The 15,916-nt window shown below is 37.8% G+C and overlaps 1 protein-coding gene across 1 annotated transcript in view; it reads left to right on the plus strand.

Moving 5' to 3' along the window:
* Positions 1–15,916, plus strand: part of cnksr2a (connector enhancer of kinase suppressor of Ras 2a) — a 197,428-nt gene that overhangs the window by 76,204 nt on the left and 105,308 nt on the right. Inside the window, exons 5-8 of the mRNA XM_042334147.1 lie at positions 509–550; positions 4,803–4,922; positions 8,888–8,947; positions 10,437–10,505. Coding sequence (XP_042190081.1) covers positions 509–550; positions 4,803–4,922; positions 8,888–8,947; positions 10,437–10,505 — 291 coding nt within the window. The remainder of the gene's footprint in view (positions 1–508; positions 551–4,802; positions 4,923–8,887; positions 8,948–10,436; positions 10,506–15,916) is intronic.

A 15,916-nucleotide genomic window follows, 5' to 3' on the forward strand; every position in this document is an offset into this window, starting at 1 on the left:
CTGTCAAACCAAAAGCGAAGAGTTCCAACAGCTGCTGATTAAAGGAACTTACATTTTTATAGCACCTTTAAAGGCCAAAATGTCTCAAAGTGCTTCACAGTAATTCCTGTTCTGTAATGACTGTTTTGTAGATGATGTATAAAGGATAAATGTAGGAGTGCAGTTATAATACCAGTAGTTGCCAAATCAGACTCGAGTCTGAAAGGAAAAGGTGTGTAATACCTCACTACAGCACTGGAATTTACCTGATCAATGGTTCAGAATTGAAAAGCTTTATATTCCTGTAAACTGAAAATGCTAGATTCAGAAGATCCAACCTTTGGATAACTTGTGGAATAATCTTTTGGTGTACCTTAATCATAATATTGATTGAAATCACTTCCTTGTATCTTATTCTTCATGTGTTGAGTCTTAATGTCTCCATTTACCAACTTCCAAAGCATTTGGGCATGGCTATTAAAACCTCATTGTACTAATTAATAGTTGGGTTCTTTGTTTCCCTTTGCAGGACTGCACTGTTTATGAAACTGAAAACAAGATTCTTCATGTTGTGAGTATATCTTTATTTTTTATCTGAGTTAGATAAACTTCAACCTAGTCTGAATAAGAAAGTTTTGACTGATCTAGTTAATTGGATTGCATAAATTTAGTTGCTTAAAGTTTAAACCATGCAGTATCTAGACTCCAAATGGCAAACATTTCAAGCTGAATATTCAGAATTCATTCAATTTCCTAGCGTTAAAGCAAATGAAACAAATAGGATTTGAAATGTGCAGTCAATCCAGACTCAACAACAACTTATATACCACCCTCCATGCAGGGTAGCGTCTCAGAGTGCTAAACAATGGCGAAGACTGACTTCGAGCCAGGTTGGTGGGCGTGGGGAGGTGAACGAAAGCACGGGTGAAAAGGAAGGTGTTCGGGTGGGACTTGAAAATGGGGAGAGAGTGGGCAAGACAGAAGGATTGGAGGAGTGTTCCAGAATTTTGGGGCATAGTGGGTGAATGAGCGACCTCTAATGGTAGAGCAGAGGGCGCGATGGACAAACAGGAGGCCGGTGCCAGGAAGTGAAGGGTTATGTTGTATTATAATACAATAATAAAATAATAATAATACAATAATGATACAATAATAATAATACAACAATAATAATACAATAACATAATGATATAATAGTGATAATAAAGACTTCAAGATATTGGTAGGAGTTTTGTTGGGTCATGTTGCTTTACATGCAAATTTGGAAAGGACTATTTGTAGAAATGGAATTGGACTGCGGATGTTCAGTTACAGCTGGGTGAAGTTAGTATTGAAATTTATGGGCTAATTGAATACCCATGTTTTACCCTTGTGATCAAACCATCTGATATGCGTGCACGTAATTACAATTAGATGCATTAATTTTTGATAATTGGTAATGAGGTAATGTACATTGCTTATAAATTAATCACTTGGAATTATTCACTACTTTGAAAATGTTTTATTAGTATCTAACAACAACAATGTGCATTTTATACAGCACCCTACACCCAGAGTAGCATCTCGGAGCATTTTGGACCAAGCTGCCGGGGGTGCAGGGTCACTAGGCACGGTCAAAGAGGAAGGTTTTCAGAGTGATCTGAATACAAAATTACATTTGTAAAACGCCTTTCACGTCGCGAGGATGTCCCAAAGCGCTCAACAGTCAGGGATTAGGAATCAAGTGGAGGTGGGTGAGGTTTGGGATCAGTGAGGGTGGAGGGCAGAGAGGGTAGGAGGGTGGCTGAAATTCATGTTCGAAGAGGAGGGTCTTGAGACGTGCCTTGAAGGAGGCAAGGGAGGGAGGAAGCGAGGCAAAGGATATGTGGCATGGAGTTCCAGAGAGGAGAGGCTGAAGGCCCAACCAATGATGGTGAGGTGCAGGGTGGGGACATGGAGCAGGCCGGAGCCTGCAGAGCGGAGGGAACGGACAGGTTGATTAGGGGTTAGCAGGTTGGAGAGGTAGGAAGGGACAAGACCGTGGAGGGTCTTGAAGGTGAGGATGAGTATTTTGAACTCGATCCTCTAAGGGCTGGGGAGCCAGTGGAGCAGGGCGAGGGTGGGTGTGATGGGGTCATGGGGCCTGGGGCGGGAGCGGACATGAGCTGCAGAGTTCTGGATGATCTGTAGCTTGTGCAGGGAAGATTTGGGGAGGCCGAAAAGCAGGTCGTTGGCATAGTCAAGCCTGGTTGTAATGAAGGCATGTATCAGGGTTTCGGCGCCCTGGGGGTGAGGCAGTGGTGGAGTCGGGCAATGTTGCAGAGGTAGGGGAATACAGAGCAGGTCATGGCACTGATGTGGGGGAGAAATGACAGTTGAGGGTCAAACAAGACGTTTAGGTTCCTGACTGCCTTGGTGAGCTGGAGTGTGCATCCGGGGATGCTGATGCTACCAGTGCCTTAGGTGCGGAGGCGCTGGTGTGAGCCAATCAGGAGAGCCTCGGTCTTGCTGACATTCAAATGTAGAAAGTTGGTTTCCATCTAGGACTTGATGTCAGACAGACATTCTGTCAGGACATCAATGGTCCTGGAGTCGAGGGTGGAGGCAAAGAGATAGAGTTGGGTGTCATTCGCATACATGTGGAAGTTGACCCCATGTCTGCGGATGATGTCACCAAGAGGGAGCATGTACAGATTGAAGAGGAGAGGACAGAGCTCTGAGGAACACCGCACAAGATGGTGCGCAGGGGTGGGGTGGGGGGTGTTGGGGAAGGAGGAGGCAAGGCAGAGGGGCTGAGGAAGAGAGTTCCATAGCTTGGGGGCTTAGTGGGTGACGGCACAAATTGCCAATAGTGGAGTGTAGAAGCAGGAAGCTAGAGCCAGCTGAGCAGAGGCGGTGGGTGGTGAAGTGGAGTATAAGCAAGTCAGAGAGGTAGGGAAGCGCCAGGGCATGAAGTGATTTGTAAATGAGTGCGAGGATTTTGTTATTGATCTGTTCTATAATAGGGAGCCATTGGAGCCTGGCAAGGACTGGGGTGATGGGCGTACGGCGTTTGGTGTAGGTGATGATACGTGCAATGGAGTTTTTAATTAGTTGGATTTTGTGAATGGTGGAGCCCGGGAGACTGGCGAGGAGGGTATTGGAATAATTAAGGCGGGAGGTGACAAATACTTGGATAGTGCCTGTTGTGCCTACCTTTTGGAGAAATTAAGGAACATTGTATGAATTGTATTACAGCTGCACCACATTCTTCTTACAGTTAGGGATTTAAGTTCAGCTATGACTTAAATTGTATTTTAGTCTTTTCTGCCAAGAGTGATGACATTTGTTTTGTCATAGTTTTGCTTCTAAATATCACGAGAGATTTGTTCCATTTAATTTCATCCCTCCTCTTACGAATCCTACCACCTTCCTATTACACTATCAAGCTATTTCTTGAATGAGACCAGTGCTCTAGCCTCAATCACCTTGTCAGTTACTCTCTGGGTAAAGAAATATTTCCCTGGTTCTGGAAGCTTGTAAACTTGTGATTTACAATACGAACCTATGCCGGCTTGGCCTATTACCTTAATGTGTCTCTATTCTGTTGAAGGTGGTGAGCAGGCTTGATGGGTGGGATTATCTACTTCAGTTCTTATTTTGCCCGTCAAGCTTGCTCGACCATTTTATTAGATCATGACAGCTCTTTATATTAACGGTGAAGAACAAGAATCATAACACTGGAACAGGCACTAAATTTTCTCTCTTCCCCAGACTCTGTATCGAGCTGGTGCTCTGCATGTGGGAGTGATTTGTTTTCTGATCTTCTCTTGAATTCCTGAATCTACTCATGACTTTGCTCCTTTCCCTTAATGGGAATAATGAGATAACTTTATGGAAACCTGAGGGTATGACCCCCATCTCAATGCATAAAATGAATTGAGTGAATCAGACATGATGTTCCATTGCCATGCACTAACCTTTTGTTGTGATCTTGTTTGCTAGACTAGTCTCTGGAAGAGTGAAAAGATCACAAAACATATTATAATGAAGATTATGCTTGTATTTCCCAATTGAAAAGATTATTCAGTCAATCAGCATTTGTGTACCAAGTGACCAGGCTGGAAATTAACCTTGATCTCTGAGTAGAATATGATGCTGTCCATTTCTACACTACATCAAGTTGGTGCACTGTAGTCTGGTACATTGGTTAACACACAAAAATGGATATTTAGACAGTGCCAGTTGTATCATCGAGCAATTCAAAACTAATCCTTTTCACTTCAGAAAATGTGAAGCTTGCAAAATTCTAAGTAAGGGAGGTCTTTTTGTCCCGTGGAATGGTGTTTGATCTGTTATCTCACTGTTTCCTACTGCCCAGAATCCTAGACAAGAAACATCAGGTGGCATTAGATTCTGTTTCATTGCAGCTACCCTCAATTTAAGCATCTTTGATCCTATGCTTGCATTCCCATGGCTCACACCCTGGCTCAGAGAAACAATTATATCACTCCTAAATTTGCCCTTCAATCACAAGAACAGATGCAGATTTTACATCTTCACTAAAACAAAATATCTTTACACAAAAACCTATGCTTTGTTTAATTTGGAGTGTTAACATCCGTTTATTTTTATTTTGATAATTTGTTTATCACCACTATTGTGGACCTCTATGGGAATATTAGACAAATAGTTTACAATCTAAACCACACAGTGGAGAAATATAAAGGAAAGGTATTGATTGATTTGCAACAGTATAATTATTTAAGATGTACTGGAATGAAAGCCATTTAAATTACTTTGTCTTTTTGATTTCCTGTTCTTTACAAATGTGTCTTTCTTTCTGTTTTCTCTTTCTGTCACAGTGTAAAACACTGTCGGGGGTTTGTGACCACATTATCTCTCTGTCTTCTGACCCACTGGTTTCTCAGTCTGCTCATTTGGAGGTGGTCCAGCTGACAAACATCAAGCCCAGTGAAGGATTGGTAAGATCCACAGTCTTTGCAAGTTCCCGTTTTGGAGTTCTAAGCACGGGTGTTTTTAGAGTAATTTTAGCTCCACTACCATTGGCACAATCATCATTTGCTGTAGAAGGGGAGAATCCTATTAACCAGCTCCACCCTATGACTTTCATATGAAGCCATCAACGAAATAAATTGAGATCAGTGTAGTTGCATTTCCTTTCTTGACGTATCATGAATGCAGCTCCAAAATGTGCAATTTCAGTAATTAGCTAAATGTTGTTTGAAATCGCTGTAGTTATAACACTACTAAAATGGGTCTGTTAGAGGCTATCTGAGGGTTTTATTTTTAAAGGAATTCTGATGCTTTTTCGTGTGAGAACTACTTTAAATGTAAAATAGGTTGGCCCAAATGTGTCCACAGTATTTAGGTTTGAACAGCTTACTACTGAGAGCTAAGTGATTGCAACATAGCAATGTACAGGACCGGAAAAAAGCATTACAGTCCTTCTGGCTGGTCCCAAAGTAATGCAAATTGTATACTACTCCATGTACCAAACCCTTCAATTAATTTCTTTGACAAATAACTCTAATTCCCTTTTGAATCTGCTAACACAATCTGCCTACTTGGAACCGTAGTATATTCCATGCATTCATTACTCTCTGCTTAAAGTAATTGAATCTGAGCTGTCTGTTCACTTTCTCTCTTCTGAATTTCACTGTTACACGGTGAAAATTAAGGAACCACTGCTAAATGATGTGTAAATAGATTACTCAATGTTGACTCCTGGAAGTATGCCTCAAGGACCCGTGTGCCATACGGCAGAATAGGGCCCACTTTGTGTCATGTGACTTTCAATTGAGGCTTTCAAATAGTTTGCTATGGGGCACATGGATAGTATTAATTAGCACAACTTTGATATTCCTCCATGGTATGCAGCCATCAATAACACAAACTTATGTTCTGAATGGTATCAACTAGTCACTACCCCCTTGAGAGGTACTGGTGGGGGGGGGGAGGGTAGGGTGAGATAAGTTCTCTTGTTACTTTACTGGCAGTCTTGCAAATGTAGTTCCTTGATGGGTCCTAGAGTTGTTTTCCAAGAAACCTATCCCTTTTTGGTTTAGTGTAGCGAGTGTTGCTATAGGTACAAGTGTTCAGCTCTTGCTACTGCCCCAGTTCTACTGGTACCATTATACAGTACCAGTAAGAATGTAATAGTCCAGCTAAATGTTAGCAGTTTGATTTGTTGAAAATTTGATAATATTAACAAAGCATCTTTCCCTTAACTCCATCCATTTTCATACACAATATTTTATCGGGTCAGTACTTTTGAGTTAGTTTCTTTGACAGTTTATGACTTAAAATGTAAGTATATTTTATTCATGATGAGATTCTGGATTTATGGAGAATAGCAGATCTCAACGGATTAGTAACATCAATAAATGCGCTTATATGTCTGTAAAATTGTGGTTCCTAAAGGGAAGCCAGTTTTACTAATAGGATTTCAAAGGTGGTGCTTATTCAACTAAAAATAGTGGCGGAAACTGAGAAGCTGGAAATAACTATATCACAATCGTTAGGGGGCCTTTAAAATCTGATGAGAAAAGATTTATCTCCCATGAGTAAATTCAGGAATTATGAGTGATAAAGTTGCAAGTAAGTTATGAGGTTAGTGCCATGAGTTCAATATAAATCCTGCACAAATAGGCTGTCGCATTCACCTACAAATACCTAGTTGCTATACTTGTAATAAAATGCTGAAGCAATTGAGATGTTTAGAAATTGTGATCACTATATCAAATGTAAGAATCTATTTTATTCTACAGATATTTGTAATATATTTGGTTTGTAGCAGAGGTATTCTTTTGAAGTTAATTTACTCAAAAAGAGTAAAAGACTGTTTGAAATATTGTAGCTCTTTGTAATTGAGTTCTGGTACAACTGAAAGCAGTATTAATAACACTTTGATATTGTGCAGCGAACAGAATTCAAAGTAATTAAGATTTGAAGTCAGATCAGCTTCATGATATGTAAAGTGCATCACTGTTTGCTTGTCTATTCTTTTTGAATAATTATAGACAGTCCAAAATGTTATGGTAGCTAATGTTCCGGTTACACCTGCCAAGAAAAATGATCCATCCTCTCATCTGCATATTAATTTAAACCATTCTGTTTAGTAGCATGTGAAAAACTAATATTTAAAATCAATGTACTTCATAAATAGCACGAATTTTGCGTAAACCTGTTTCAGTATTGCATGACAGAAATGCAATTTAGACAGTTAATTAAAATATTTTGTGCAATTCTTTCATGCTTTCAATTTTTGACTTTTGAATTAAGCTTGTTTATTAATTGATAAACCTGTTTCAGTGATTTCGATACCTAAATGTATTCAGTCTGTGCACACCATAATTTGTGCATTATACTGCAGTTCAAGGTTGGAAGAACAGATTTATTGATCACTCTGATTAACATGTATGGCATACATTTGTTGATTATTTTGATATAGTAACTCTGTGTTGCAGCATATACTCTACAACATTCATTAAAGTGTTTGAACCTTCCAGACATTTCCTTGATGAAAGGCAATATATTTGGCAGAGTAGATTTACTCAGAATAGACTTACTCTGGGAATAATAATCCCTCAAGAAAAAAATAATAATAAGTAAATTATTCACTCCATCCACGAGTATTTATGGGACACTGCTGTGCGCAATTGGCTGCCAGTTTCAACCACAAATATACAGCCAATTCACTTTACAGTATATTCTGTGAAGCGCTTTGAGACGTCTAGAAGACGTGAAAAGCACTATATCAAATGCAAGGATTATTGTTAGATTTTGTTTTATGTTGTGTTGGATTTACTAGTTGAGCTAGTGACATTAAAATTACAGATCTTTGAAAGATGATGCAGGAAATGGAGATGTAATTAATAATTTTGTATTTTAGGGTTCCCCATACTCATTCTGTCTTTTTTTTCACAAGTTAAAAGATACCAGTGCTGGGAAGTAAATTTTAGAATGGTATGCTGACAGAAAGTACAGGGCAAGCCTGTTATGATCTTTCTTTATAACATGGATTTGGTTATAACATGGTTGCATTGTGGATGGCATTTGTGTACTTTGTGCACTCCAACCAACTTTAGCACTAAAGGGGCCAACTTCCAGGTCATTACAGGAACTGATGTCAGCAGAGTTCTGATGACTCAGAAATCGGCCTTTTTAGCTTCCTCTGTAATGATAATAGTAATAATAATAATAGCTGATTTATGGGTCAGCAGGTTGCTGTTGAAATCGCTTCTTGCTTTGCAACACACAGGAAGTGAGATTGGGGGAAAATGGCTGGCATGCAAGGTTGAGCTATCCAGCTGTGAGCAAGCACAGTGAAATCAGCTATCGCACCTTGTGATGTGTTGGGATTTTATGGATCCAACCACAGCGTTTTATTAAGGCTCCTTCTTGCAAACACTGTGAATCCTTAGCTCAGGAACACCAGAAACGGAGCCCTCCAATCACTGTCACCTTGATCAATCCTTCTGGCCTCATACCTTTTTATTAGTTGGCATTTAAAGCACTGTGTTGGGAGGTTTAGAGGTATATTTGCAAACTAGATATACAATACACAGTATTAATGAATTAACCATCCCATTAGAATTGCAGTTTCAGTGACTTGTATAGCTGACACTGCTGACATGTGTTTCTACATTGACTGACTAATTGTGCAATTCTTTGGCCTTTGAGTTGTGATATATGGAAGGAAGGTTTAGTAAGGATTAAGTAATACTTAAAGCCAGAATTGTTAGACTTGAGAGTATTTTACGGTCAACAATACAGCATTTTCCCAATTCTAAGGGGTTTTAGTTGAGAATATTCAATTTTAAGGGAATCAAATTGAACTCAAACTCCACTTTAAGAGTAGTTGTCATAAGTAAGGGATGTCCATTTGTTTATTTCTGTCATGTTACTTGTGTCTGTATAATTGTAGGGGATGTACATCAAATCAACATATGATGGGCTACATGTGATAACTGGAACAACCGAAAATGTAAGTTTCTAAAAAAAAATTTTCATTGTAGCCTTTTTAAAATTTGTAAATGGTGATTCAGACTTTCTTATTTCATTCAGCAGTCATTTAAACTAACACAGTTGTTAAATACTTTCACTATTTTTCTTTTTGCCTTTGTGCGCAGTTGAGAAGACTGCTTTGCACCAAATTTAATAACCTTGTCAATTTGATAAAACATTTTTTTAAAAATTGACCACTGTTTAATTGCACAGGTCAAGAGAAGAGAGTTCTATGTAAATTAGTGATCTTTGCAGTGAAGTGATAATCATTTAAAATCAGAAATGCATGCTAGAATTACCATGTTATTGGCTCACTGCTCAGAGCAGAAATCCATGCAGAGTCACAGAAGCTCCTACTTGAAATTTCATTTCTGACAACTTCTGCTGCTGCTGTGTTGACCAGATGGCTTTGAGATAAGAAAAGCTAATCACGAGAAACAAATGCAAAAGAGAGGAACATTGTAAGAACATCGGAAAAATGGAACATGAAATGGCCATTTGGCCCACCAAGGTTTTTGGTAACAAGAACAATTCCAAATACATACTGGAAAGAAAATGAAAACAACAGATGAATCACCTTTTCCACTGGCGGGTGGGTCAATAATCCAAGGACACCGATTTAAAATAGTTGTTAAAAGAAACAGAGGGGAGCTGAGGAGAATTTTTTTCACGCAGCGAGTTGTTCGGATCTGGAATGCGTTGCCTGACAGGGTGGTGGAAACCGATTCGATAACAACTTTTAAGAGAGAAGTAGATAATTATTTGGGGAGGACAAGTTTGTAGGGCTATGGGGAGAGAGCGGGGGAGTTGGATCGAGGGACTTGGATAGCTCTTTTCGAAGAGCCGGCACAGACACAATGGGCCAAATGGCCTCCTTCTGTGCTCTATGATTCTATGATTTAATTGATTTTCAAACTTTTATTTTCTGTTACATTTTATTTACGCCTTGTCTCTCTCTGCAAATGTATATGCTGGCTTATGGTGTGTTGTTATCACCTTGGCTGCTTGTTTTAGAAGAGGCAGTAGTTGGGCTCTTTATTCTATTACCATCTCGTGTTTCTTTTCTTTGGTTTTCATCTTTCAGTCAGCTATCATCTTTCCAGTACTCAGCACCTCATTTTATTGGTGCCACCTTCACATGCAAATTCCAATGCCTGGAATGGAATGTGCACTCTTACAGCAGCAGCAAACAAATTACAATTGTGTAGCACCTTTCACGTTGGGAGGACGTTCCAAGGCACTGGACAGTCAGGGATTTGGACCCATGCAGGGACACACTCTGCCACAAGTAACAAACTGCAATGTGTGCCTAATACTCTCTGAATTAAGCAAAGGTTGGTTGTGTACTTATGCGAAATGACAAGAAGGGAAATTGAAAAAGTTAAAGTGAGTGCAATTTGCTTATTTCACCCTGTGCTATTGATATTTCACCTTGACTGGTTCTTAAATCTTTTCCCCTCCTCACAAAGTCTCCTGCAGATCGTTGCAAGAAAATCCATGCCGGTGATGAAGTTATTCAGGTCAATCATCAAACTGTGGTAGGTATCACAGAAAGTCTTGATCTAATATTTTTCTGGAGCTGGGGTTTGTTTTGATTATCTGTTATAAAATACTTTGTTTTGTTAAGTTTGCATTCTTGGCACAGCAATAGATGTTAGTTATTGATTGCAAATGAGAAGTCGTTAAGAAAACATTTCTCAATTTCTGGCTACTTTTACTCTTCAAACAAAGATTTTAAAGCTTGTTTATTAGTTTTTGAAACTAGTATTGTATTGTATCAGCAGAACACTTCCATTTTGCAGTCCAAATCATAGCCTATTTGGCTCAAGAAATGCATGATATTCTGAAGTTTAACATTAAGGCATTTATGGGCACACAAATTAATTAGAAACATTAAGAGGAAGAAGGGTGGAACATATCAATGTAATGGTAAGTAAACTTGTGGAATAAATTACTTGAGGTTGCCACTGAAACAAGTTATATAAATGGATTGAAGAAGCAACTAAATGTGTATCTGGAGCAACAAGGCTTTACAAATATGGTGAGAAGGCAGGTAGGTGGGTTTGAAAGTTATCAAAGAAAAACAAACTTGTTGGGCTTAATGGCCTTTTCCCTATTGCTAACATTGTTATGTGAAGTTAAATGCAAAATGAACGCAACATGTTTATCTCAAGAGTAATGTACTGCTGACATGTACCATTTGCTTTGGTTAGTGCTTTTCCAGGTCGAACAGTTATATGTTTGAGGATGTAGAAAAAGGAATCATTGTGCACTCTATCTGAATGGAGTTTCTGTTCATCCTGTTATCTTTGTTTGTATTCAGACTATCAACTTTTAATAATGGAAAGTTATTGCAGAAGATGTTTGTGTAAAATTGAGGACTTATTTTGAGGGGAAGATATCAAGAACATAAGAACTTAAGAATTTGCTACAGATTCCAAATTGATTCTCATTAATTTCCATTTGCATCTTTTGGTTTGTTTTTTTCACTTTGACTATATATGTATGTAATTTAACCCCGATGATACTTATTGATCTCGTCCTTTAAGTGCAATTTTTTGCCTCAATGGGGAGTTTTTATCAATTTGGGTTTCAGAAAAAACAGAAAACATTTTCTCTGAGGATTTATCTGCAGCTTTGAGGTGTCTGGAAAACACTCTGTGCTGTAGAGTCAGCTTTCATAATATGAGTTTCTGCATTTTTAATTTTTTTAAAAAAAAGTTAAATACAGTAACTTTAACTTTAACACATTATTTACAATGCGTTGTTATTGAATCAGCAATCATTAACTTGTTTCTTCTTATTATTAACCTGTTTCCCTGTGTTGATGAGTATGTGGTCTTTGATCAAACAACAAGCATATCTTTCAAATTATATTAGGCTCAGGAATTTTACTGAAATCAACATAAAAATGTCACTTTAATAGTAAATTAAGTATATTTAGCTAATCAGGTCAAACCTTGTGGTAAGAAATTATTCACCTCTTTTAATAAGCATTTCCCCCCCCACTCCTAGATCAAGTTTTATAGGTCTTTGAAACTTGAACTTTTCCAAGGCAAACATTCAATTATAGTTGGTTACAAACCATTTGTAATGCCTACAAGTTTGAGGTAACATCAGGTTATCAGTATTACATGCCTGCTAAAGTCACACAGAGTTTAACATTCACACACGTCAGCATCTGTTGCTGTTCCACTCAACAACTGAATATTTAATGAATAAAAAAAATTGTATATAATATGACAAAGATAGCATTGAAGGTTGTCTTATCTTCAGTTATCTGTAGTAATGTGCTGTTATCTTGTAAAGTTGTCCTACCAATTTATTGCTGGATATTTTTATCCTTTTATGCAATCTACCATGAATTTTGCATCATCAACATGATCACAATCCCAGAGGAGTGATTCAAGTCATAAGTAATATTCTGCAAGCTGAAACCGTTGCATTTCTTTTAGCTGTGCATTGAGATCAAGAGTCAAACCCCTGATCGGACCTAGAATCTTGGACCTCACACAGTTTTAATAACAAGGTTGGACTGTCTCTTTTGGCAGATCGTGCTGATATACCAGCTGCTTGCAAACCTATCTTCTTAAATGAGTGACCATTGTGACATTCTGGGCCTTAATGTTTGGCTTTGATTCAAATTTGTAGAAAAGAATATGACCATTTCAACCAAGTCAATTTAAAATGTGGAAGGAATCTTTCATTAGGAAGACATTAATATTTGTGAATGTCTGTAGAATGATTTGAAAATAAGCTATGTAGGTTTAGAAATCGAATTAGTGTTTGCGATCATTATTTTAAAAAGTTCAGAATTTAATTTAGTCTATTTTTTTCTTTTTCTATGTTGAAATGCAAATGTTGGTAATGGGACATGCTGTTGACTTATTTACAGTTAATAATGGTTTCACACTATCAATTATTCTCTTTTCCCCCATTCCTGATTTTAGATAGATTATGCAGAAAAGCACTGATTAATTTACTGGATGAAAATAGAAATGGTTCATGTTTGGAGTTGTGCTATGGGCCCATTCCCATTATCTTCTCCTACAAGACAGAATAATAGTTTACATTTCTACAGTATAGAAATACAGTAATTAGGTCATTAATATATTTGATCAGTCGGAAACCATAAAAGAAAAATGGGATCATTTTGCTGCAATTTGGCATCTATTTTGAGTGCTGAGTGTAAATTATAGCTTGCTGAGCATCATCATTTCCAGAAATTGTCTTAAGTTATAATTAGGAAATCTGGGAATGCACAAAAGAGGAAGCCCTTCAGATCTTGCTAATGACTCCGCAATCTCTTAGGAGATGTTGGTAATGAGTAAACATTAGATACCACAAGCGATGGTGATTTATGTCTGTTTCACAGATGTGGGGAATGTATAATTCACAAGTATCACAGCCAAGGTGTGCTTTGAATGCATACTGAGTGAATGAAAATTGCAAATATGAAATTTCTTCTACAGCCAATATCAGAATCAGTTTGTGTATGGTGCAGACTACTAATTGTGATCATATCTAAATGATATGTGTTTTATGACCCTATGGGCATTTTTATTAAGAAAAAAAATCTATCAGTGAAAATATTTTCTGCTGGAAAATAGTTCAGTTACAGGAGCAATGGCAGCTCAATTTGTCATTATTTTATGCTTTTATGTACTTGTAGTTAAGTTTGACCTAAGCTTTATTACTATAAAGTGTGGTATAATTAGCCTCTATCTTCTGGTGTATTATTTTGAAATAATTGTTTTAGTTCAGCTTACCTTTGTGAAATATATTGAAATTAATTGACCAACAAAAATGTCCAGTAAGAAAGTGAAATATTTAGTTGCAATTCAGGTAAAGAAAAATAGTGGTACAAGCAACTTTTCAACCACTTTTTTTTAAAAAGAAACCTCAATCCAGCTTGTTTTGTACCTCTCAATAATACTCATATATTGTTTTTAAGTCTGTGCTATTCCAGACTCCTGGGTGTGAACCAGTTCTATACATTTTAACTTGCACATTGTTATACTGGAAATATTCTAATAAAATAATATAATAATCCTTGCATTTGATATAGCGCTTTATCATTCTTCGAGACATTTCAAAGTGCTTCACAGAATATAGTGTAAAGTGAATTGACTGTATAGTGACTACGCCCCGAAACTCTGGAACATTCTTCCTCTATCCCTTCCTTCCCCATTTTCAGGTCATGCCTGAAGACCTTTCTATTTGACCGTGCCTACTGTCACCTCCCCTCCCTGGCTCGGAGTTGTGGTCCCCCACTGTCAAGCGCTCTGGGACTCTACCCTGCATGAAAAGCGCTTTACAAATGTAATTTTGTATTGTATGACAACTTCTTGACTCTCATTTCTCACACATTCCAGCACTTGGAAGTTAATTATCAAAGAGAATCATAGAATTCTACAGCATAGAAGGAAGCCATTTGGCTCATCGTGCCTGTGCCAAGAGTTTGAAAGAGCTACCAACTAGTCCAACTCCCCCGCTCTTACCACATAGCCCTGCAAATTCCTCCTTTTAAGTACCTATCTCATTCTCTGTTGAAAGCTATTATCGAATCTGCTTTCAGCACCTTTTCAGGCAGTGCATTCCTTAACAACTCTCTGGGTAAAAAGTTGTGTCTCTGAGTAGCTCAACAACAAATTGAATATCACATAACAGGTCACAGGATGTAAGAAAAACAGAAAAAAGTATTTAAGTATGCATTTTTTTCCTTCTGAAATTTTTATTGTGTTGAGAAATGTTTAACAAGTTGTTTGTATGGTAGAAGTCTTTTTATTGTATTTATCAATGTATTTAAGAAGAAACTTAATGCATGTATGAGGGAGAAGGGAATAGAGGAGAGTAGGAGGGCTAGAGGCTCGTATAAAGTATAAATACTGGGACATAATCCTTGCATTTGATATGGCACCTTATCCTGTCTTCGAGCATCTCAAAGCGCTTCACAGAATATACGATATAGTGAATTGACTGTACAGTGGCTATGCCCCGAAACTCTGGAACACTCTTCCTCTATATCTCCGCCTTACCCCTTCCTTCCCCATTTTCAGGTCGTGCCTGAAGACCTTCCTATTCGACCATGCCTCCTGTCGAATAGAAAGGTCTTCAGGCACAACCTGAAAATGCAGAAAGATAGTTTGTTTGAGGGCCAAGCAGTACTAGTTGTACTTTCCTTTATCAATCCTGCAAGTGTAAGCATCCATTGAGACTAGTGGTTAATAAGGAGATGTGATCAACCTCCTCACAAAATACTAAGTTGTGTCTAATTTATGTGTAGTTGATTGCAGTTTCTTTCCTTGAAGGACACTTTGGAAAATGTGGATGAAACAAGATGCCAAAAAAAGGAGATGTCCTGTTTGTGCGATTCATTATGGAAAGCTGGACTTTATCTGGACTATATTTCAATAAGCTTGCAGAATTGTTGGTAGAAAAGAAGGAAAGCTATTTGTCATAAAACAATAATTGTTTAACTCCATATTGAAAGACTGTGGGGGAGAAATGCCACCCTCGTGTAGATTTACTCTATTTATGTAGCATTTTAGAGCATCCAGAATTTGACAAATAGTTGAATTCAGTCTTAACTTAGAAGTTGTTTTTTTTCCAAAAAGAACTTGTACAAAACTGGTTTCACAGTCAAAGCTTTTTTTAAAAAAGAATTTGTCAAATTTTGTACATTCTGAATTCCTCAATGAAAATCTTATGATTGAGACCTAACGCTAGATCATTTGATGAATAGAATACTGTTCTTATCACACAGTGTATGATTTTCTCTGTTATGAACTCAACTCAAGCCATTTAGGCAGGGGAGAAAAGCCTACTAATTGCTGGAGGAAAAGCTAGCAGCACAACCATCATAGTACTAATGTACTACCTGATAATCTTGATTATTTATCTCTGTCAGCTTCAATCCCATTCCTAACATAGTCCTTATGATACAGCA

The sequence above is a fragment of the Callorhinchus milii genome, unplaced genomic scaffold (assembly GCF_018977255.1).
Source record: "Callorhinchus milii isolate IMCB2004 unplaced genomic scaffold, IMCB_Cmil_1.0 Scaffold4, whole genome shotgun sequence".
Lineage (NCBI taxonomy): Eukaryota > Metazoa > Chordata > Chondrichthyes > Chimaeriformes > Callorhinchidae > Callorhinchus > Callorhinchus milii.